This window comes from Acomys minous (genome assembly GCF_964271855.1).
Source record: "Acomys minous genome assembly, chromosome: 9".
Taxonomy (NCBI): Eukaryota; Metazoa; Chordata; class Mammalia; order Rodentia; family Muridae; genus Acomys; species Acomys minous.
In genome coordinates this window covers 1,489,525-1,514,449 of record NC_140490.1, presented here as the reverse complement: position 1 = coordinate 1,514,449, position 24,925 = coordinate 1,489,525, and the positions used below count along the sequence as shown (strand labels likewise).

At 47.3% G+C, this 24,925-nt stretch overlaps 1 protein-coding gene across 3 annotated transcripts; it reads left to right on the top strand.

Moving 5' to 3' along the window:
* Window positions 1-8,352: 8,352 nt before the first annotated feature.
* Window positions 8,353-22,384, top strand: CGRRF1 (cell growth regulator with ring finger domain 1). Of its 3 annotated transcripts, none has more exons than XM_084796183.1 (6): window positions 8,353-8,575; window positions 14,161-14,300; window positions 16,742-16,916; window positions 17,051-17,198; window positions 21,121-21,228; window positions 21,444-22,384. In XM_084796183.1, the coding sequence occupies exons 1-6, from the start codon at window positions 8,472-8,474 to the stop codon at window positions 21,762-21,764; spliced, it is 996 nt and encodes a 331-aa protein (XP_084652309.1). In that variant the 5' UTR covers window positions 8,353-8,471; the 3' UTR covers window positions 21,765-22,384. The 3 variants fall into 3 exon arrangements, with proteins under 3 accessions (XP_084652309.1, XP_084652308.1, XP_084652310.1); XM_084796182.1 differs by having other exon boundaries at window positions 16,739-16,916; XM_084796184.1 differs by lacking the exon at window positions 21,121-21,228 and having other exon boundaries at window positions 16,739-16,916.
* The last annotated feature ends 2,541 nt before the right edge of the window (window positions 22,385-24,925 follow it).

The window sequence follows — 24,925 nt, the reverse complement described above, 5'->3', positions numbered from 1 at the left end:
AGATTGGTTGAAGCAGTCATGGGGGCATTAGGAACTTTGGCCTGGCTTCTCCTAATTGGTTGTTGCTCTCAGGTTGACCAGCAGAGAGAATATTTGGACTTTCCCAAGGTGAGCTGATTGTGTTGCCAGGGATTATTTTTCTGTTTAGACTAGTTTGTGTTTTTTCTGGAATCTGGGTTCAGCCCTTGGCTAGGTTTAACACCAAATGGAATTTCTTTTTCAAAATGGAGTTTTTCTGGTCTTTTCACCACCACCAAGCACACCCCTTGGACATGTGCTGTCACCAAACTGTCATTTTAGGATAAGCAAGAGATACCGGGAGGAGAGAAAAGGGAAAACTAAGAATTGTTCTTGAAAGGGACCAGAGACCAATTCCTTTTTTAAAGCCTTGGTATATTAACTGGGGTGGTGGCACACACCTTTAATCCCAGCACTCAGGAGGCAGAGGCAAGTAAATTGCTGTGAGTTCAAAGCCAGCCTGGTCTACAAAGTGCAACAGCCAAGGCTACACAGTGAAACTTTGTCTCGAAACAAACCAATACAAAACAAAACAAACAAACAAGCCTTTGTGTATTCACACGTGTTCATGTATGTGCCACAGGTACACACATCCCACAGTGCACGCGTGAGGGTCAGAGGACAGCTTCAAGCGTCAGTCTTTACCTTGCACCGTGTTTGTCACAGGTGGGCCTTGTTGCTGTTGCGCGGGCCAGGCTACCTGGCTCAAGACCTTCTGAGGATTCGATTGTCTCTTTTCTCACCTTGCTGTGGAGCCAACAGGATCACGCACTAGGTCTGGCTCTCACGGGGATTCTGAATCCGAATTGAGGCCCTCACCGCTGCGCAGGCTAGCACTTTACGCACTGAGCCACCACCCCAGACCTAAATGTTAATAAGACCTTCGGTTTATAAATATAAGTTCCCATTACCCTCTCTTCCATCACACCATACTATTTGGGGAAAGCAGGGGGTTAGTTTCAAGAACAAAACTCCATCAGTTAGTTGGAGATGGCTCAGTCAATAAATTGCTTGCTGTGTAAAGCGCATGCTCAGGCCTGTCGTGCACCAAACGGGAAGGCAACATCGATTTCCTGGCAGAAAAGGATGAACCATGGGGTCGGACGACCTCAGGGATCCCAAATCTGAGCCAGGCGGCAAGAAGGGCCTGGCCTGACTTGGGTGGGTTGGTGGCTGTGTCCGGAACAGCTGGTAAAGGAGCCAGAAAACGGAGAGGCAGTGGCGGGAAGCCTGGTTTGGTTCCATCGGACGCAACAGCCGGCGCTTGCCTTCCCAGATGGGCACTGCAGTGGGCTGAGGGGCGCAGAAAGATGGCAGCAGCAACCCGGGCTGACACCTGGTGAAGGGCAGAAGCTCACGGTGGCCGGCATCGAGTGGCTGCCTGACGGACAGTCAAGCCTGGAGGTCGGGCAGAGAATCCTCCAGGGAGGAGAGGCCCCCTTCCCTCCCCAGAATAAATGACGACTCTCAGATGATCTTTGGTGAAATAGATGGTGGTGGTCCCCTTTATTTCACGTGAAACAGGGACTTAATAAACCTTGGGCAATGGAAGGGTTTTGGGGGTGAATGTGTTTGGGGGGGGGCGGTGACTCTCCGGGACCAGACAGAAGTGCAGCAGCACATTCCTGTCACAGGAAGAGGAATTCCTGCGGGGGGAGGAGCGCCAGGTGCCCGTAGAGGGATGGAAAAAGGTCACTGGTTGAAAGCTAAGGTACCAAGACATCTCATTAGCTTGGGCAGAGTATTGCCAGGAATTCCCCAGGTGCACACCGAACAGGGAAAGGGCTGGGCCTGTCATCTCCCTGAGGGCAACGTGATAGTCCTTAGAGGATCTGGGGCTCAGGCAGAGAGGAGGGAACCGAGCTGAGGAAGGGAGTCCGTCCTCAGAGGCTGTCGGGCAATGCCAGACTTTGTTTGACCTTAACAGCAGGGTCCAGCAATGAATAACGATCTGGAAGTGTGAGCTGAGTAAACCCTCTCCTCCCTAACTTGCTATTTGGTCATAGTGTTTTGTCACAGCAGTAGCAACCCTAAGACACAATAGGTAAGCCAACTCAGGAATCTACACATAGTTTATTTCACTAACTTTAAGATTAGCTGTCGCTTTAGTGCTTACCTGTAGTCCTAGATGTGTTGGACGCTGAGGCAGAGGATCACATGAGCTCAGGAGTTCAAGACGGCCTGGGCAACCTAGTAAGTTCCCACCTTTTTTTTTTTTCCTTTAACCTTTAAATTTTTATCTTATTATTTATTTGTGTGTATATGTATGAGTATAAGTGCCAGCAGAGGCCAGAGGAGGGCATCCAATTCCTGGGAAGCTGCCGTATGGGTGTTTGAAATGGAACTTGGGTCTTCTCAAGTGCAGCCAGTGCTAGTGCTACTAACCAGCCTAAGTCCCCATCTTAGAAGAAGGAGGAGGAGGAGGAGGAAGAAGAGGAGGAAGAAGAGGAAGAGGAGGAGAAAGAGGAGGAGGAGGAGGAGGAGAAGAAGCAGCAGCAGCTTAACACTCCCACCTTCTCCACACATACTTTAACTGCAGAATCTGTACACGCCATCTCACTTTTATTCTCAGTGGTAAGGTAAATTTGAAGTTTGAGGCACTTTAATTTGAATTAAGCTTAAGCTTTGAGAGGAACCTTGCCAGGCCTTATACTCAATTTCCTCATTGTAGTTCTGTGTTCACACTGTTAGAATGGATCTCCCGAACTGTCATTGCAAACCTGCATCCATCTGGAGAGTATTTAGAAGATTGTGCTCCACTTAAGGCTTGTGCTTAGAGGGCAGCACAGGTGAAGGCGGAGAGTCTAGTATCAGCTAAAGATAATTAGGTACATTCTTTTACTGGCAGAACCCACAACCCTAGTTCCTACTTCTCGTCTATGTCCATGTCCCATGATTAAACCCCATAAACCTTGCCTAGGACAGACTTCTAACTGTGCTTTACCCTGCGTCTCCTTTTAAAAGTCTTGTGATGCTAGTCTTTAACCAAGCACATGACTTCCCTGAGCAGAGGCTGCAGGGTTGTGTTATTTCATTTTTTTTCAAACTTCCTGGCAGCTACATTCGGACACAAGGATGACTTGCGGCCAGTGGAATGTGTGGTATGGCCCTAGAATCTTCTTAAATGGAAGTTGTTTCTCATTTTAACTCCTCCATGCTGGCAGGGATACAGACGTGATGGTTGCCAACGATCAGCCATATAATAGACCACAGGAAGAACTGAAGGACAGGCGTCACTGACAGTGGAGCCAAACAGCAGGAGTCTGGGTCCCCAGCCCAACAGAACACAGGATTAGCTTTCCGTTGCCACGTCGGGATTTTGAGTGGAAACTGTAATTATGATATTTCTGTTATTCTCAGAAAAAAAAATTCTAAGTAGAATCTACTTTTCTAAAAGTCCTTGTCACTATCCTAATCAGAGTTGCCAAGATTTCTTGCCTGACCTTTTGAGATAATCTGGTAGTTGGTGTTCCATTACTTACATCCACCCGTCCTTCCCGTCGGTAGCCACAGTGATGCGCTGAAAATTCAGTTACAGCGTCAGCCTTGTGTTTCAGTGGCTCTTTGGGTACATGTAAGCCGTTAGAACGCAAGACTCCTGTTTGGCCGGTGCCGTACTTTCTCCCAATTCTCCATACTTACTTGAGCCTCTCAGCTTCCTGTCTCCCGGCCTGTGTGTGCTACACTGGCAGGTGTGCCCTTCTGACACTGTAACACCAGGTTGTTATCTACAGAGTTCCTGCTGGAGAACTGCACAATTGAGTTAGGAAAAACAAAAAACAAAAAACAAACTCTCTCTCTCTCTCTCTCTCTCTCTCTCTCTCTCTCTCTCTCTCTCTCTCTCTCTCTCTCTTCCACCCCTCTTACCCGCCCTCCCCCCTGCCCCATACAAAGTTTTATACAATCCAGGCTGGCCTTATACTCACAACGTATCCAAGTGTGACTTTGAGCTCCTGATAGTCTGGCTACCATTACAGGTCTGCACCAATGTGCCTGGTTTTATTTACTCCCCAGAACTGAACCGAGGCTTTGAGAATGCCAGCAAGTATGCCATCAACCACACCGCCTCCCGCGTAGCATTTTTGTGTAAGCTGTGGGTTTTCCTTGGGTTGTTGTTGGCACACAGTCACAGCTATCCTTGTCTGTCTGTGTCTTACAGGAACAGGCTAAGTGGGCCTGTATAGTCCCCTCCTGTTCCTTAGGCCAGCAACCTATTCCTGTCAGCTGTCATGGCAGTCCTCTGTTTTACATCTACCCTAGGCTCATCCGTTTCCCCCATTATAAGTTCTCACAGTTCCATGGACCTCTTCCTCTTCCTCTTCTTCTTCTTCTTCCTCTTCTTCTTTTTCTTCTTCTTCTTCCTCTTCTTTTTCTTCTTCTTCTTCCTCTTCTTCTTCTTCTTTTTCTTCTTCTTCTTCCTCTTCTTCTTTTTCTTCTTCTTCTTCCTCTTCTTCCTCCTCTTCTTCTTCTTCTTCCTCTTCTTCTTCTTCTTCCTCTTCTTCTTTTATTAACTAATTTTATATACTGACCACAGTTTCTCCTCCCTCTTCTCCCAGTCACCCCCACCCCCCACTTATTCCTCTTCAGAAAAGGTCAGACCTCCAATGGGTATCAACCAGCCTCCATGCTACCACTTCTAAAAGAACTTGCCTTTTTGCCTTTATTTTGCTGGAAGCTTGTTTAGTTGATGTTTGCCCTTTTCCAGCAGATGATGTATTGGTCTTTAAATCACAGCGGCAACCCTCCTGATAGAAACAAAGAGTGCAGGTGCATTTGGCTTCATGCTCTCAGAGGCTTCGCTGTACGGCCAGCGGACTCTGTTGTCTCTAAGCCATGGTAAGACCAGAGTATCATGGGAGTAGGTTATGTAGAGCAAAGCTGCTCGCTCCATGGCAGCCAACTAGGTCTACCGCTGAAAGAATCCACCACCTCACATTGTGGAGGCTTGAGAGGTAGCCCAGCAGCTGAAAGTGGTACTGCTATCCCAGAAGACCAGCACTTGATTCCCAGCACCCAATCCAGCGGCTCAGAACGACCTGTGTCTCCAGCTCTGGCATCCTCTTCTGGTTTCTGAGGGCACAAGCCCTCATGAGTACATTTGCATATACTCACACAAACATACACGTATATACACAATTTTAAAAGAAAATTAAATTTTATTTATTTATTTTTAAAAGATTTGTTTTACTTATTATGTATACAGTGCACATCAGATCTCATTATAGATGGTTGTGAGCAACCATGTGGATGCTGGGAATTGAACTTAGGACCTCTGGAAGAACAGTCAGTGCTCTTAACCGTTGAGCCATCTCTCTAGCCCTCCCCCCCCCTTTTTTTTTTGAGACAGGGTCTCTCTGTGTAGCCTTGGCTGTCCTGGACTAACTTTGTAGATCAGGCTGGCCTCGAACTCACAGCGATCCACCTGCCTCTACCTCCCGAGTGCTGAGATTAAAGGCGTGTGCTACAATGCCTGGCTCAAATTAAATACATATATTTTTAATGTTTGTTGAGTGTTAGATGTATGCCAGACATGAAAGGCATTAGGGAAAAGAGGATGATGATGATGATGATGATGATGATGATGATGATGATGATGATGACAGCGACACTGTCTTTTGGATATGACGTGTCCCTCCAAAAGGCTTATGTGTTAAAGGATTGATCCCCAGGGGAGGATCTAATCATTAAAGATAACTGGGTTGGCTGGGCTGAGTGGTGCACACTTAGAACCCCAGCACACAGGAGGCAGGATTGGGGTTGGGGATCTCTGTAAGTTCGAAGCCAACCTGGCCTACACATCAAATTCCAGGCCAGGCCAGAACTGCCTAGGAAACCCTGTCTCAAAGAAATAACTAATTAGTTAAAAAGAGATGATTGTATTATGGGGGCTCTGACCTAACCAACAGAATAACCCTGTCGATGGGCTCATAATTGGACAAATGTGGGCATGTTAGTTACTTTTCTCAGTTGCTGTGACCGACTATACCTACCCACAGTTTAAGGCAGGCAGAGTTTATTTTGGCTCAGGATTTCAGATTAGCCTGTGTCATAGCGAGGAAGACATAGCACTCTGAGCACACTGTCCAAGGTCCTCACATCAAGGCAGGTCAGGAGAGACAGTGGAAGCCAGGTCAAGGCCACAACAAAGGCTCTCCCCCAGGTACCTTCCTCTGGGCCTCACCTCCCAAGGATTCCACAGACCCTCTGAACAGCCCTACCATCTGGGAACCGAAATGTTTAAATAAATACAGCCTGTAGGGGACATTTCCCATTCATGTAATAACAGCCAAGACATGTAGGCATGGACATACAGAACACAGACCTCAGGACTGACACACCCAAGCCTTCTGACCCTCTCTCTCTCTCTCTCTCTCTCTCTCTCTCTCACACACACACACACACACTAAAACCATGCACGTACATGAAGTCAGAAAACAACTTTATTCTCCTTTTACAGAGTGGTTCCAGAGGATCCAAATCAGGTTGCCAGCCCTAGTGGCAAAAGCCTTTAGCCATCTGGCTCGCTCTTACTTTATCTTAAATCCCTTCACTCTACGTTCAATAGGGACTGAGTGGGAGCAAAATCATATCTACCTGTTTAATGTCACTTTACCTGTAACTTTCTACATTTTTGTTTCATGATAAGTATTCCTTATTGTTTTATTGTAATTAAAATTGCCTTCAGGTTGACCAAGAAGTTTGTTAAAGCTGTATCTGGAATGGTGCAATTGTACATTTGACACAGTATTTATAGACCCTAACCTCTAAAACATTTTTAAATATATATTTTTAAAAAGTCCTTCGTTAGTGATTTAGCCTAAAGAAATAATTTAGCTTTATGGATATTCACTGTAGCGCTCAGTATAGTAACAAAAACATTTCCAGCAACTGAGCACAGACTAAATAAACATGAAGTCAATATCTACTAATGAAAAATTACATAGAAACAAGCTTCTCAAAGAGCAGTTCTCCAGAAAACACATGGTTATTTGGTCAAGGTCACTGGACAGAGCTAACTCATCTTTTTGAAGCAGAAATTCCCTGGTGACTCGGAAGAATGACCCGGAACCTGTAGTTAGGCGTCCTAATGCCCACTCTCCCTTTCTTCTTCAGTAACAAAGTCATCTGGATTTGTGGCGGGAGGTGTCCCTCCTACCTCTGCTGGAGGCAGGGACGGCTTTAGGCTTAAGTAAAAGAGATATAAATGTGGTTTTAAGAGAGACTTCCGGGAGGCTACTTTGAGGCGCTGACAACACGGGGGAGGAAACAGCACAGACATTAATCTATTTCCTGGAACTAAGATCTTCTCCTAATAAACAAACAAACAAACAAACAAACAAAAAAATTAGTTTCTTAAAAACCAGCAGGGCGCGGTGGTCCACACTGGTAATCCCAGTACTTGGGAGGCAGAGGCAGAGGCAGAGGCAGTGGATCTCTGTGAGTTCAAGGCCAACCTGGTCCACCAAGTGAGTCCAGGATAGCCAGGGCTACACAGAGAAACCCTGTCTCGAAAATAAAACCAAAACAAACCAAAACAAAACAAAAGAAGGAAGGAAGGAAGGAAGGAAGAAAAAGATAATTACTAAAAACCCTCAAAGGTCTGGCTAATTCTAATTTTAGAGAAAAAGAGGGCTGTGGGGGAACAACTGCTTTTTTCTCTTGAGCGGGGCGGGGATCGAGGACAGGGTTTCCCTGTGTAGCCTTGGCTGTCCTGGACTCGCTTTGTAGACCAGGCTGGCCTCGGACTCACAGTGATCCTCCTGCCCCTGCCTCTGGAGTGCTGGGATTAAAGGCATGCGCCACCACGCCCGCCTGGCTCTAAGAGAATTTTGAGTAGTATGCCGATTTTCCTTTGATTAAAATTACGTTGAAAGGGCTGATAAGGTACCAGTAAATCGCTTGCCGTAGTGGCCACTTTTCTGGTTTTCGTGACTGCAACTCGAGATGAAACAATAGCAGGATTGAGTTTATTTCACTTTGTAGACGCCACCCCACGCCACCCCACCCCTGCACTCCGGGGACGACCCTTCTCTTCTCTTCCCGATTTCGCCTCGGGTTTGCAGGGTTTCAGGATACTTTGTGCTTCTGAGACACTGAGCCAGCGGGCGTTTTGTTCCTATTGGCCGCAAATTGCTGTTTGGATTTTGCGAAGTGGAGCAGGCGGGCGGAGTTCCCGCAACCACCAATCTTGCGGGGGGAGGGGCGGAGGGCGGGGCGGAACTGGGCCCGCCCCTCTACGTAGCCAATAGTTAGGACAGGAATCAGGAGGGGGCGTGGCGTGCCTGCTATCGGCCTTCTGATTGGCATCCTGGCTCCTGCGGCCGCGGCTTCCAGTTCCCTCAAGAAACCTGGGCGACAGAGGGACCTACAAAGTTTGTCCGCTCCGGGGCGCCATACCGGCTTGGGTCCCGGCTTAGCCGGCCAGGGGGCCGGGCTGAGCCCAGAAGACCCCGATGGCCGCGGAGTTCCTGGTAACGCTGTATGAATACTCGCCGCTCTTCTACATCGCGGTGGTCTTCACCTGCTTCATCGTCACCACCGGCCTGGTACTAGGATGGTGAGTGTCCGGGGCTGGGAGCTAGGGCGGAGGGACGGCCCGGTGGGGGGGGAGGGGGAGGGGGGGAGGTCCGTGCACCGGGCTCGGGTGGCTCCGCCAGAGCGGGCGCCGCCACCGAACGCACTCGGGATGGGGACAGCTTGGTCCCGGTGCGGGGTCAGAGTGCGTGTCCCAAAGGCTTTGTCTGTCCCTGGCCCCGGCCTTCTCCGTGTCCAGCGGGCACCGGCCACCGGCCCCACAGCGCGCAGACGGGACGTGGAGGAGCTCGGTTGTGTTTCCGCCCTGAACTGAACTGACCCTTGCTTGGTTCCCAGATCTTTCAAGGGGGCAACTTTTTGCCCCGAATTCTATAGCTACCGCTTGGCTCCTTGACGCAGTCTACTTTTTTTTTTTTTTTTGAAGCGAGCTAGAGCAGATTTTTTAGAAAGGAGCGAGAGATTTTTGGGAGTAAGTTATTCTGTGGCGGGTGAAGGTGTTTTGCTTCTCGGAGAGTTACATAACGCCGGAGCAGTTCTTTTCAGCGTAGAGCTTCTCCCGGTATCTCTGTTGAGGAAATGCGCTTTTATCTTGTTTAGGCCAGGCTGCCGAACGCAGCTAGTTGAAACCGTCGGACTAGCCTACAGCGGTCGCTCAGGGTTGCAAGCCTTCAAAGCCCCTTGAGGAGATAGTGGATCCAAACGTGCTGAACAGTGGTTCTAGGTGGACAAGAGCCACGGCCCGTAGAGACATGAGCTAGGATTTTGAAAACTATGTGAGAATGGGAGTGCGTTTCAGAGTCCACAGCGTGAGCCTAGGCGGACAGGCTTGGAACCGAAACAGGCTTTGTAAACCAAGCTCACAAATACCACTTAATTACATATTCATTATTATTTTAAAGACTGGAGCAGGTCCTGGTTGGTTTCTGAAAATAGGTGTCAACTTTTAAAAAGAAGGTACAGCATATGGTTCCTTTGATGTGGACAGAATAAGGTGAAGACCAATCTCACACAAATTATTTTCTCTTTAAGATGGGTGGTTTCACGGTAGAATATGCTTGCAGTCTCCCTGCCTCAGCATCCCAAACGCTGGAATTAAAGGAGTGTGTCACCATACCTGGAGCACAATGTGTTATTTATTATTAACCTTTCAGGCTCTAATTGCTGTCATTCACATCAAGGAAGTTTGTAATTAAAATTAGGAAGGTGGCCAGGCGTGGTGGCTCACGCCTTTAATCCCAGAGGCAGAGGCAGGTGAGTCGCTGTGAGTTCGAGGCCAGCCTGGTCTACAAATCAAGTCCAGGACAGCCAAGGCAACACAGAGAAACCCTGTCTCAAAAACAAAACAACAAAACAACAACAAAGAATTAGGAAGGTGTTTCTCAAGTGAAAAAAGTAGTCTTAATGCGCCATTTTTAAAGGACTATAATACGGCTGTTACTTTCTTCAACATGCATTTCCTTTATAAAGAAAAATGATGAAAAGAGATAGGTGGGGCTAGGAGAGAGAGAGGAATTCTGGGAAGAAGAGAGACCAATACAAGGAGGAAGAAGAGAGGACAGCCAGGAAGAGAAGGAGAGAGACCTGAGGGGAAGAGAGGACGGACAGGAGGAGAAGGAGAGCCCTGAGGGGAAGAGAGGAGACCACCATGGGTGAGATGGAGGAGAAACCCATGGCTGATGTGGATGGAGAATCCAGCCCAGATGAAGAACATTAACAAATATATGGGATTATGCATGGGAGGTAGCTTGATAGAAGTTATTGGAAGCAGATGGCATGGGATTGAGGCCGGGATCCATGTCTGTCCTACTATGGGAGGTTGTTTAGAGGATTGATATCTGCCCTGCCCCAGGTTACCTAAGGCTATTTTTAAATTTAAAAAAGAAAAGAAAAGAAAAGAAAATTGGTATCTAGTTGGCAATTATACTATATGGCTTGTTGAATAGGCCACCAAGTTAGATCTTAGCACGGGGAAATGGGCGAAATTCTTTTTTTAAAAAAACATTTATTTATTTATTATGTATACAGTGCGCATAGGATCATATTATAGATGGTTGTGAGCCACCATGTGCTTGCTGGGAATTGAACTCAGGACCTCTGGAAGAGCAGCCAGTGCTCTTAACCTCTGAGCCATCTCTGCAGCCTTGGGTGAAATTCTTATTGTACATGCTGGCCCCAACAGCATCTGTCGGATACTCTCAAACGCTGCACAGAAATAAATAATCCAGGACTGGGACTTGGCGGTGATTGCCTTCCTCCTCTGCAGGTCAGTTTAGTAAGGGATTGTCTGTCAGCCTTACACACTGCTGTGTTCGCTGTTAGCGAATCTGGGACGGAGAACCACATTTCTCCTTTGCTAGCTGTCTACCTGTAAGCCCCCCCCAAGAAAGGATACAGACGGGAAGTTTAGACAGGACTAAGGGGCATGTGGCTTTTGTTTGGTCCTTCCTCTTATGCCTCCTAGCAACAGTGCTTCCCTCTGACGTGGCTCTGGCTCCAGTTCATAGGGAGTTTTCAGCTCTCCTGGATCAGCTTCATGTCGCAGCGCCATAGGGTCCCAACTCCACAAGTTTTTCTTTCTTCTATTACTTGGTCTAAGGATAACAGCTTATGGCAGGGTCTCCCACTTCTGGGCAAGATTCCACCACTCCAGTTATTAGTTGTTTTTAAAATTTTTTATTTTATGTATATGAGTGCTCCATCTGCATGCATCCCAGAAGAGAGCATTAGAGGGTATAGATGGTTGTGAGCCACCATGTGGTTGCTGGGAATTGAACTTAGGACCTCTGGAAGTCCTCTTAGCCACTAAGCCAGGGTTATTAGTTTTTAATACATTGATTTCTCTCTTCAAATCATTCATGTGATTTTGGTCTGCTAACTGGACTATGACTGATAAAATGTTACTCAGAAGAGGGTTATTGAAAAAAATCCATCAAAGATAGAGCTTGGAAGTCAGGTTGGTTATAATGTGGACACCTGCTTGTTATTGAGATATTCGTCAGCTTCTTGCCAATGAGAAGTGAGATCCTAGTAACCCACTGCATGGAATGGAGTTGTAATCAATTAAAATAAAGGTGGTTTTGGTTTATATTGATTAGAAAGAAGTAGAGAGCTGAGACTTGTAAGGGGGACATTTATATAGACATGAACAAAGCTTAGAGTTGTTATTGACAAGCGTCACTCTATAGCCCAGGCTGGCCTAGAATTCACTAGGTAGCCCAGGCTTATCTTGAACTTGGGATGGCACTCCTGCCTTAGCCTCCCTCTTGAGTACTGGAATTACAGGAATGAGCCACCATGCCCAGTTTAAAGCTGAGAACGCTGAGCTGCTGCTGCCGCTGCCGCCTCTTCCTCCTCCTTCTTTTTGTTTTTGTTTTTTTGAGACAAGGTCTGTAGCCTTGGCTGTCCTGGACTCACCTTGTAGACCAGGCTGGGATTATAGGCATGCGCCACCATGCCCAGCTGAGATTCTTTTATTTATGGATTCAGCGTGCCTTCCATGAGGGAAGTGTCCCTGTGTGAAGGTCTGTGGTGGTACCAGTAGGGCGGTTGCTTTCCGCAGATATCCATAGAAAAGCTTTTGCCCCTGTGCAAGATCTCTGTGCACTGGGACAAAAACCTGACTTAGTGAGAAATAGTCCACTTTACTTTGTAAATTTGTGTCTATAGCATGATTTTCAGTCTGTTAGTGCTGACCCCCTCATAGGGGTCGCCCAAGACCATTGGAAAACACAAGTTTTACATTATGATTCATAACAGTAGAAAAATTACAGATATGAAGTAGCAATGAAAATAATTTTATGTTGTGGGCCAGCACAACATGAGGAACTGTGTGAACACCACAGGTCACAGCATTAGGAAGGCTGAGGACCTCTGGTCTATAGGGACTGTAGGAGACAGCTCAGCGGGAGACAGCTCAGCAGGAGACAGCTCAGCGGGAGACAGCTCAGCGGGAGTGTTAGGATGGCAGGGAAGGATACAGTGTTACAAGATCAGATGCATCAGTGAGGACGCGTCCTGGATTTCTGGAGCTAAAGTATAAGCCCATTCTTGTTTGAGTGATTGAAACTTGATTAAAAACGTTTGAGACAGTTCAAGGTTTCTCTCTGTTTTTTTGTTTGTTTGTTTGTTTGTGTGTGTGTGTGTGTGTGTGTGTGTGTGTTTATTTCTTCTTCTTCTTCTTCTTCTTCTTCTTCTTCTTCTTCTTCTTCTTCTTCTTCTTCTTCTTTCTCTTCTTTCTTCTAGATTTTCCCTCTAAGTACAGCTTTATGAGCAGGGAGCACTCTGTAGACCAGTCTAGCCTTGAACTTAGAGTCTCACCTGCCTCTGCCTCCCAAGTGGAGGATTAAAGGCGTGCACCACCATGCCTGGCCTGGGTTTCTTTTAAGGTGATATGTGGAATGTGCAGATCTAAGCTTGCTAGTTGCCAGGTGTTAGCAAATGCATCTGTACAGTCCCGACTTGAGCGCCACACACTGGTAGGTTCTTCATGCACTCTCTCTGGTGTTCCTGCTCTATACATTCAGAAACAACTGCTCTTTGTATTTCTACCATTAGGTTAGCCTCTTAGGATTTTAGCCTGGGGAACAGGGTCCTATAGCTTCTACTTTTGGGTATTTTTAAGTTTTCATTTTCTGTATGTGGGTGCTGTGCATGCACGTATGTCTGTGTGCCAGGTGCCCACGGAGGCCAGAAGAGACTGTCAGGTCACATGGAGCTGGAGCTACAGCCAACTAAGAGCTGCCATGTGGCTGCAGGGAATTGAACCCCCGCCCTCTGGAAAAGCAGACAGAGGTCTTAACTGTTGAGCCATCTCTCCAGCCCTTACATTTAAAAAAATTATCCACATGATTATAACAATGTAGTTTTTCTTTTTAGTGCTGACTCTTAGAGCATTATCCCAGGAATGTGCCAGTTTGTGTGCTTGTTTCTGTGGGCCCTTTCTGTTCCCTTTTCCCTCTTCTCTGCCAGCGCTGTGTGTTTGCAGAGACGGAGCAGTCAAGGGATGAACATAGCTGAAGTCTTCTGCTTCAGCTGTGGATCACGTCGGGCACTCTGTTTGGGTGAAGTCCACTGAATCAACTATGAGTTTATTTTAGGGCACTCTGTTTAGGTTGAGTAAACCTGCCTGGTTTTTAATTTTGCTACATATTTTGTTTGTTTTCTTTATTTACAAACTTGTTCTGTGTGGATTGTCAGAGTTCACGCCTTTGCATCATTTATATGACCTTTAAAAGTATATTATGTGAGTGGAAATCTGTATTTGATATTTTGCCTTATTTTAAAAATTCCAGAATACCTTTGATATTTTAACAGTTCCTTGGCCTCATAAATAACAAAGAGTCAATATTGAGTAAACATTTGTTTTGCATATCTCTTGAGGATTGACTTCTACAATGGCCATGTTTCTTGTTCTAAGTATAACTTACCTATAATCACTGTGCTCTTGCATGGCTAGCCACAGTGTAGGGGAAAGAGCAGCTGTGAGGTCTTGGGCTTCTTTCCCGGCCCTGACTTTAAAAGCAGTATGTGATGAAGTCTGGCAGACTTGTTATGTGACATAAAGTTTCAAATTTGTTGAAGTGATGTTTTATTTTTACCTTTCTTTAGGTTTGGTTGGGATGTTCCAGTAATTCTGAGAAATTCAGACGGGGCCCAGTTCAGCACGCGGGCTTTCAGGAAACAGATGACACAAGTGCAGAACCCTTTCGGCTTAGAGATGGCCGGTTCCTCCTCAGCCTCGCTAGCAAGTAGGTACCTGTTCCCCAGGCCTCTCTCCCCTGTTCCCCAGGCCTCTCCCCATGCAGTCTGGGTCACTGAACAAAACCCAAGCACAGAACTGTTACACAACAAGGCCTGTCCCAGCAAACCATTCTCTGTTCTCAAGTCATACCATGCCGGATGTTGGCTCACCCTCCTGTGCAGTCTGTCAGAAACTTGGGATACAGCAGTGAGAAAAAGCAGCCTGGATCATTAAACTAGCTGCACATGAAGCAAAGCAACCTGACAGCCACTCACAAGGGCAGGGTCCGTGCGGACAGTAAGGCAGCTGCCTTTCCAACCAACTTTGTTCTTATAATTTCCACCAAATCCTTCTTTTTCCCCACAGAAAACAAATAAGAAATGCTACCCACTAGTGGTTTCTGTTTTGTTTTGTCTTATTTTTAATGAGTTCTCTCAGCAGCCACCCTAACACTTCAAGGCCACTAGCAAGGAGAAAAAAAAATCATGTCAGTAGCACTTAAAACTGTGTAAGCATAAAATCCATAAGTAAGATAATAATGTCCACATTTTGTATGTCCACTTGTTATCCACTTACCAAGTGGACTGAAGCTGTAAGCTCCTGTCATTGAAAGCAAAGGGAAACCGAGAACGTTGCTATTAACCCTCCTGCCGCTGGCATCTCCCAGCTATTCCTCGGGTGGTTTTGTATATTATGTAGAGCACCAACTGTGTGATGGCCATGGAGCACCAACTGTGTGATGATCATGGAGCACCAACGGTGTGATGGCCGTGGAGCACCAACTGTGTGATGGCTGTGGAGCACCAACTGTGTGATGACCGTGCAGCACCAACTGTGTGATGACTGTGGAGCACCAACTATGTGATGGCTGTGGAGCACCAACTGTGTGATGACTGTGGAGCACCAACTATGTGATGGCCGTGGAGCACCAACGGTGTGATGGCCATGGAGCGCCAACTGTGTGATGACCGTGGAGCACCAACGGTGTGATGACCGTGCAGCGCCAACGGTGTGATGACCGTGCAGCACCAACTGTGTGATGACCGTGCAGCACCAACTGTGTGATGGCCATGCAGCACCAACTGTGTGATGACCGTGCAGCACCAACTGTGTGATGACCGTGCAGCACCAACTGTGTGATGACCGTGCAGCACCAACTGTGTGATGGCCATGGAGCACCAACTGTGTGATGACCGTGGAGCACCAATTGTGTGATGGCCATGGAGCACCAACTGTGTGATGACTGTGGAGCATCAACTATGTGATGGCCGTGGAGCACCAACGGTGTGATGGCCATGGAGCGCCAACTGTGTGATGACCGTGCAGCACCAACGGTGTGATGACCGTGGAGCACCAACGGTGTGATGGCCATGGAGCACCAACGGTGTGATGGCCATGGAGCACCAACTGTGTGATGACCGTGGAGCACCAACTGTGTGATGGCCATGGAGCACCAACGGTGTGATGGCCATGGAGCACCAACGGTGTGATGGCCATGGAGCACCAACTGTGTGATGGCCATGGAGCACCAACTGTGTGATGGCCATGGAGCACCAACGGTGTGATGGCCGTGGAGCACCAACTGTGTGATGATCATGGAGTACCAACTGTGTGATGGCCGTGGAGCACCAACTGTGTGATGATCATGGAGCACCAACTGTGTGATGATCATGGAGCACCAACTGTGTGATGACCATGGAACACCAACTGTGTGATGGCTGTGGAGCACCAACTATGTGATGATCATGGAGCACCAACTGTGTGATGGCTGTGGAGCACCAACTGTGTGATGATCATGGAGCACCAACTGTGTAATGGCTGTGGAGCACCAACTGTGTGATGATCATGGAGCACCAACTGTGTGATGGCTGTGGAGCATCAACTGTGTGATGACTGTGGAGCACCAACTGTGTGATGACCATGCAGCACCAACTGTGTGATGGCTGTGGAGCACCAACTGTGTGATGACCATGATGACCAATGCTGTGATGGCTGTGGAGCACCAACTGTGTGATGGCCATGGACACTGTCTCTGTGTATATTGATAGGAAAGCTCACTTTCTTGGTGCCTTTTCTTTCTTACTTCAGCGATCACCATCTGGAGCCCCTGGTTTGTGTCTGTCCACTTTGGACGCCTCTGTTCTGCTGCTCTGACTCTTGTGATTTGGATTGCATATTGTTAGAAAGGGGTGGTTATAGTTACTAGGAAGGAAAGTTAAACCAATCATTTTAAAGATAAATTATAATTATAAAACTTTGCTAATATTGTTCAAATTCTGCATAGCTGCTGAGATTTTTACATTTGTAGATATGCAACAACTTTTGAAAGCTGCCACAGCTTGGCTGGCATCCAGGACAAAGCGCATGCGTGTTTCCTGCCCCTTGCTGTTTTATTATCCACTGCCCTGGGTGATGCCCGTTCTCCATCTGGTTTGTTCTCTGCAGCAGGCATCGTCTTGACAGCAGACTGCCTTGAAGATAGTCGTCTTACATGCTACTGGGGGTGCAGTGTCCAAAGACTCCACGAAGCTCTTCAGAAGCACGTCTACTGCTTCCGGATAGGCACCCCACACGCTCTAGAAGAGGCGCTGTACAGTGACTATCTCCACCGAGAACAGTATTTGTATCCTTTTTCCAGATACACTCACTGGCACAGAAAACATGTGACTCTGTGGATACAGTAAAAAATGTTGCCAAGTTTTTTACTTTTTGATATATTTTTATTCTTTTGGCAGTTTGCCTTTACATATTTAAAAGTATTAAAAAACACAGCAAAGAAGAAATATATTGCCAGTTACTGAGCGATACTGAAATTGAAGACTTTGGTCCAGTGCCCAGATCTCGCTATCCGTTGGTAGCTCTGCTGACCCTTGCTGATGAGGATGACCGAGAAATGTATGACATTGTAAGTAATTGAAGCATCTGGAATGCCTTGCTGTTACAAGATTTAGGTGGCTTTTCATTATTTTTGAAGTAGGGAAAATTAATTTCTGAAAATATGTATTTGGTCTTGGACTCACATGTCTTGAAAAATTAAGATGTGTGTTCTATCCCTGTTTAATTTTTATGCACTCCTTCAGAGTATGATGGGTTTTTTCCCCCTGTGAATGACAACATCATGACGTCATTTAGAGGACAGAAGATGGATCGCTGTTAATTAAGTTAGTTTCGTCCTTCTGTGGTTCTCTGGGGTGCATGCCTATTCTTGATGCTTTTATTACTGAATTGATCAGCATCACAATGACTTGAAATGCTTCATTTTAAGACCAGGTTTACTCTTTTTGGGCCAAAGTTTAAGTTTTTTCTCATTGTGTACTGATTGCTTGGTTTCTTAGCTGGGAGGCTGGGATTCGAGACAGAGTTTCTCTGTGTGGCCCTGGCTGTTCTGGAACTCACTCTGTAGACTAGGGTGGCCTAGAGAGATCCACCTGCTTCTGTCTCCTGAGTGCTGGGATTAAAGGTATGCACCACCACTGCCCAGCTTATGTACTGGTTCCTTTTTAATTAATTAATTTATTCACTTTACATCCTGATCATAGCCCCCTCCCTCCTGTCCTCCCAGTCACATCTTCCCTCTTCCCCTATCCTTCCCCTTCTCCTCGGAAAAGGGGAACACACCCCTACCAACTCACCTCAGCACGTCAAGTTGCATCAGGACTGAGCCCATCCTCTTCCCCTGTGGCCTGGGTGAGGCGGCCCCTGCTCCCCTGTGGCCTGGGTGAGGCAGCCCCTGCTCCCCTGTGGCCTGGGTGAGGCAGCCCCTGCTCCCCTGTGGCCTGGGTGAGGCAGCCCCTGCTCCCCTGTGGCCTGGGTGAGGCAGCCCCTGCCCCCCTCTGGCCTGGGGAGGCAGCCCCTGCCCCCCTCTGGCCTGGGGGAGGCAGCCCCTGCCCCCCTGTGGCCTGGGTGAGGCAGCCCCTGCCCCCCTCTGGCCTGGGGGAGGCAGCCCCTGCCCCCCTCTGGCCTGGGGGAGGCAGCCCCTGCTCCCCTGTGGCCTGGGTGAGGCAGCCCCTGCCCCCCTGTGGCCTGGGTGAGGCAGCCCCTGCCCCCCTCTGGCCTGGGGGAGGCAGCCCCTGCCCCCCTCTGGCCTGGGGAGGCAGCCCCTGCCCCCCTCTGGCCTGGGGGAGGCAGCCCCTGCCCCCCTTACAGAGGACTCACATGAAGCCTCAGCCGCCCATGTGCTACGTCTGTGCAGGGGCCTAGGCCCAGTCCATGGTTGGTTGGTGCTTCAGTCTCCACAAGCCCCTCTGGACTCTGGTTAGTTGGCTCTGTTGGTCTTGTGGAGTTCCTGTCCCCTCAAGGTCCTTTGATCCTTCCCCCTACTTTTCCACAAGACTCTCTACACTTCGCCCGATGTTTGACTGTGAGTCTCAGCATCTGTTTTGATCTAGTGATCAGAGGACAGCTGTGCTAGGCTTATGTGCTGGTTCTTTAGACTGGTAGTTCCTTGTTCAGATCATAAAAGCACTTAAGTCAGTTGTTCTCAGACTGTGGGTCGAGACCCCCTTTTACAGGGGTCGCTTAAGACCATCGGAAAATATAGATATTTATAGTATGATTCATAACAGTAGCAAAATTATAGTTATGAAGTAGCAATGGAAATAATATTGTGGTTGGGAGGGGGCGCACCACAGCATGAGGAGCTGTATTAAGGTGTCACAGCATTAGGAAGGCTGAGAGCCGCCAAGTGACCAGTGAGATGGACACTCACCGAGGTTGAACATCCTAATCTGAAAATTGGGAATTTTTGAGCACTGACATGTGCCACTTGTGGGAAATTCTAACCTGTCCTCATTGACCAGTCACACAGTTAAGTGTGTGTGCACTAACATGCTTTTGAACATTCCTGTCAGGCCACGTTCCTCAGCTGTTCTTAAAGCACAGGTTCATTTCCTGTCAGGCCAGGTTCCTCAGCTGTTCTTAAAGCACAGGTTCATTTCCTGTCAGGTTTGGGCTCATCTGTATCCCCAGGCTTAGCTCATCGTATATATGTAAACATCCCCAAATCTGCAAGATCTAAAATCTGAATTACTTGTGCTTCTAAGCATTTTTAAAAATCAAACTGAAGCATGTCTGCTTCCTAGTTAAAAGAGCCAGAGAGGGAGGAAGTGGCAAGTGTGCTAGGTCACTGGCTTGGCACGTGTGCCTTTGATTCATTGAAAGCTCCTGGAATTTCACCACCTGGAAGGCCAAGCAGACCGTGATGCTTCTAACCTGGAATTTGCATCCTGTCTGTATAGCTGGCATTGCACTTGTCTGATTTCCTCCAATTGCTTGAGTGGAAAATAAAACAAGTTTTATTGGAACACTTTGCCCTTCACTTTTAGACGCTTGAGTGTATCTACTTCCAATTGTTGTTATGTGGCAATTCAATTGAGTTCGATTTTGTTTTGTAAAGGCCACCGCATCTTCCGATAAGCTTTTTTAAAACACTTAGCCTTTTCCGGGCGATAATGTGTTCGTGGGTGAGTGTCTAAATGTTCTGTTGCTCCCAGGAGGATGATGGCATGTTCCTGATAAACAGAGCCATGGATGCCACACTGAAGGCGCCATTGTTGATCACAGTGAGGCACTCATTAGTTTCCTCTGCTCAACTTTGGGGTACATTGCAAATTTCTAGTTAAGACCAGTTTACCCTCTACTGTTTTGTGGCACTGGAGGGATCTCCATGTGAGCAGATGTCCTTGGGTTAGAAGGTTCCTAAGCTTCCTATTCCGTGGTGGAGACGAGTTCTGGGGATGCCAGGGCAGGAGGAGCGTGGCAGCTGTACTGTGTACAAGTGAGGCCGTACTAACCCAGCCCCAAGATCTGGCTCTCTGTCTATCTCATAAGGCCTTCCGTCCACCACTGAAAAGTAAGGTTTTCAGGATTCTAGAATTTAGGATGCTTAATCTTAGCGATTATAATTTGTGGCATTTCATCTCTGGGAGCTCTAGACTTTAGGGGCTTTGAGTTTTCAGGGCTTCAGCAATTGGTGGTCTTCAGATTCTGGCTGGCTTGTGTGTGTGTGTGTGTGTGTGTGTGTGTGTGTGTGTGTGTGTGTGTGTGGTGGGGGGCAGGGATTGGCATGGAGTGTGCTCTTCAGTCACTCTCCACTTTAGCTGGGTTCACGGCATGTGGTGTGCCATGTGCAAGCCAGAGGTGAACATCAGGTCTCTTCCTCAGTTGCTCTCCACCCAGTTTTTTTGGGGTGGTGGGAGGAGGCAGGGGTGTCTCACTGAATGAAGAGCTCCCTGGTTGGCTAGACTGGCCAGTGAGTTCTGGGGGTCTGCCTGTTCTACTCCCCCGCACTGAAGCTACAGACATGCTGTGTGAGGCAGGGGTCCAGTTTTATGTTTTTCCAATTTGTTACCCAATTGTCCCAAACTATATGTTTACCGAAAAACAAAAAGCAAAACCATCTCCGTGTCTGGTGCTTCCTTGCATTTTTGCATATACCTTTTTTTTCTGGACTGTTTCTCTGTCTCATCCATTCATCTACTTATGAGTCAGTACCGTACAATTTAATATTTCATGAAGTTAGACTGCCTTTGGGATATTGAGTGCTTTCCTACCTATTCTTATAGCTTTCTTTTTCTGTATATTTTAAAAATCAGCATACACAGCTTTGGAGTAAAGCACACTGATGTTTTTATTGAGACCACAATGAATCTGTAAATTTCAGTATAATTAAAATGTGTCAGAAATATGTCAGTAACTGGTTGCCTTTCAGTGCTGTGATTTATACAAGTTGATATAAATGTGCTAATATATCTCTTACTTGAGAAGCGTCTTTTCACTTATCTGTGGAGGAGTGTTAAGTACTGACTCACATCCAATTTCTATTCTAGATTTCCATGGTGTCAGTAATTCATATTCCTGATAAGACTTACAAGCTTCCCTGCAGAATATTATATCAATATTTAATCCTGGCTCAAGGTCAATTTTATGACCTTAAGGTAAGTCATATCTTGCAGTATTTACTGTTTATAGAGCTCAAAGAATGGCTGCTTTTAAAGAGAATTGTGATTTTAGTTAGTTACAGAATTAACTACTCTTGGCTGTTAGATTTCCTAGCTCATAAATTTTCTGTAGCTTCTATGACCCCCCCCCCCCCAGGGTGAGAGTAACAGTTATTTACAATTGCCTTTACACTGGGTTCTTTGATTTTCAGCAACTGTTCATGTCTGCAAACAGTAGTCCCACTCTGTCAAGTGACCCCCCTGCATCCGACAGGGGTGCAGAGCAGAGCTTGCTGGAGAAGGCAGGGCTGGCTGGGAGTGACGTGGAGCCCGTGGAGGAGGGCAGCAAGGACTGCGTGGTGTGCCAGAACGGCGCCGTGAACTGGGTGCTCCTGCCGTGCCGGCACACGTGCCTGTGTGACAGCTGTGTGTGCTTCTTCAAGCAGTGTCCCATGTGCCGGCAGTTTGTGCAAGAATCCTTTGCACTTTGCAGTCAGAAAGAGCCGGACAAGGACGCACTGGAAACTTCCTGAAGACATCACAGCCAGAGCATGGACTGTCTGCACAGGTGCAGATCTGTGTCCTTAGAGTCAGTCCTAACGCAGACTCTACAGCCGTGACTGTCGGAGAGGATTCTGTTTTCACCTCATGCGTGTATAGTCCATGGATGATGACAATAAATCCTTCCCGTCTGCCACGGTGGGCACTGGGCTGCTGTCTTTGTTGAGACCTAAAACCCACTCTGCTCTTAAGAAGAACGTAAACATTCGGCTTGTTGCCAGCTGGAAGATTCCATGTAATGTACACGAGAAGAGTCACTCTGAAAATCAACCACTGGAGATGCCAGGAGGGCCACGTCTCAGGGTGGCTGACTGCTTTTCCTTTTCATGTAACCTGGAGTGAAATTGGAAGACTGAATTCTTCTTAAAGTGATGACATGTGTCCCTGTTTACAAAGTAGTTGAGGAGCTTTTTACCTTCCACTGTCTCTGTTTTATAAATATCCATTTGCTTTCAAATTTTCCTTATCAGAGTTACATAAATGCACCTTCTAACTTTCCATATAGGCTTTACACTCATGAATGTGAGGCACAGGGCTGGTTGTCGACCGGAGGCAGATACACAACACCTAGGTAATAAAAGCTCATGGATAATTAAGTTTATGGACTCCGTTGTCAGATGTGATTAGATTAGCAGACCGAGCTCTGGCCAGGAAGGTCGGTGGGTCCCCACTGTCTGGCCTTACATTTCCTCCTTTGCACCAAATCTACCGAAAGGTTAGAGGCTGAAGGGACAGAGCTTAGGGGAAAACAAAACAAAACAAAACAAAGGGAACAAGTAACATCTCTTTAAATCCCAAATGAACCCAGAATCCCATATTCCTTATACCTTGTAAGTGTTGAACTCAGTGGGCACCACTGCCCCCCTGCACCGTCCACCACTCTTTCCAAGGTGTCTGAGAACAGAAAGGAAAACTGGAGCCCCTCCCCCACCAGGCTTCCATCAGAATCGCCAGCAGCTCCCTAAGAAAGTGGCTCGCACCAAATAAGCCGAGACCCTCAGGGGGATGCTAAAGCCTCTTCTGTAGTGTTTGTATCACAGAAGTGGTGCCTTTGTGTCCGCTTTTAAATGCCATTTCCTTCCATTCAGATACATCCCTTACAAGGGAAATCTAAACTCTTCTCTGCATCCAATAGCCACGGAGCGAACACTTTCTAGAGTTGGCATGATTGTGTACACATTTAGTTCCAGCACGTGGGAGGCAGAAGCAGGTGGATCTCTGTGAATCCCTGCTCATCCTGGTCTATAGAGTGAGTTCCAGGCCAGCCAGAGCTATGATGTGAGGTCCTGCTTCAAAACAGAAACACCATACCTTTTGGGTCTGGGCCGCAACGGAGCAGGCGGAGTTACTGACCTCAGTGTTGTGTGCCCAAAGGCACATGGCTGGTTGGCTAGAAGCAGTCCCCATGCCCGGAAGAGGCTCTTCAGTCTGTCGGTGGAGGAGGATTGTCCAGAGCGCAGTCCCACCCGTGACTCCTGAGGGCTCACTGCACTCTGTCATCCGGGAGGGTCCTCTGTAGTCGCCTCCGTCCTGGCCTGGTGTCCTTGCCATCTCCCGGTACCCAAGCCATCCTAGCTGCAAACGCTTCTTGCAGAAGCACAGTTTTAGTAACTGCGATTATATTAGTAATGTCATCCTATTTTTCACAGTTTATAATATATGCTACATAGAATTTACTATTGTAAGCATTTTTAAATGTAAATTGAGTGGCATTAAGTATATTGGTACTGTTACATAACCATCACCACTGTCCATTTCCAGAACTCACTGTCCCAAGCTGTAATTCTCTGTCTCCATAGCAACAGCCCCTCCCCCTCCTCCTCAGCCCCTGACAGCCACTCAACCGTGGCCGCTGTGGACCACACTATCCTGGAGACGTCACACGGATACAGGCTACTTAGTGTTTTCAGCGTTACCCACGTTGCAGTTCACATTGCAGGTGACAGTCCTTTTAAAGGCTAAATCGTATTTCGTGGCCTGATGCCCATTTTCTGCTTATTTTAAATAATTGTTAAAGATAATTTGCCTTGGTTTCCCTTAATGCAGCTAAGGTAAATTGTTTTCCTTCCCTCAGAGGCAGTATGAAGAATTTGAAGTTATGAAGTAAAACACTATAGATAGCTCTATTACTACATTTAAAATTTTTTTTGAGACAGGTTCTCTCTATGTAGTCCTGGCTGGTGTGAAACTTGCTTTGTAGACCAGGATGGCCTTGAACTCACAGAGATCCGCCTGCCTCTGCCAGTGGAGTGCTGGGATTAAAGGCGTGCGCCACCACAACCCGTTGCAGCTTCTATAATGCTGCTGCTTAGGGACCTTTGACATCACTGCCTTGCAAAAGTGCCTCAGTAGAAGCCTCGCTTCAGATGTTACATTGTCTCTGTTCCCGGGTGAGGTTCCCGCAGTGTGACCCATGATAGTGCAGGGCGTCTTCAGGAGGCACAGCTCTCAGCCGCAGGATGGAGAGTGTAAACAGTGGGTGCTCTGTGCTGCCCTGCCGCTTAGCTAGGGTGTTAACCTGGAAGACCTGTGTTCCATGCACATTCTGTGTGCAGCGTTCTCAGCTACCCTTTGGTTGATCAAATCCAACTCCTCCTGAGGAGCCTTGTGGGTGGTAACCTTGTATTGCCACTCTGTATTTTTTTTTTGTAACTTTGTTGTAGTAAAATATACATTACATGAAGTTTACTATTTTAAGCATTTTAGCTGTAAAATTCAATGGCATTAACTATACTTATGGACTCCCAGAGGCTTATGCCAGAACTTGCCATGAACAATGATACTGTGTGAAAACATCCGTAAAAGCATTTGGTTTGAGTGGATATTAGAAAGGAAACATTTGGTTCTATGATTTTGTAAAAACCTCAACATCGGGCTGTACGTAGGCAGACGTCACGCACGATGGCCACTTCCTCCTCCAGTGACTCCCTGTCGCTCAGCCTGGCGCCTGTTGAGAGTGCTTCATGTTAACTCTCTCTCAAGCACTGACAGCCTTTGAATTCTTCCTCATGGAGTTGGCCTGTTTTATTAAAGCCGTTCTGTTAGCTTGAGAATGAAGAGCTGACTTGGGCACGGTGGAAGGAAGTTATGTCAGCCTCCTGCTCTCCGAGCAACTCAGGCTGGTCCCTTCCCC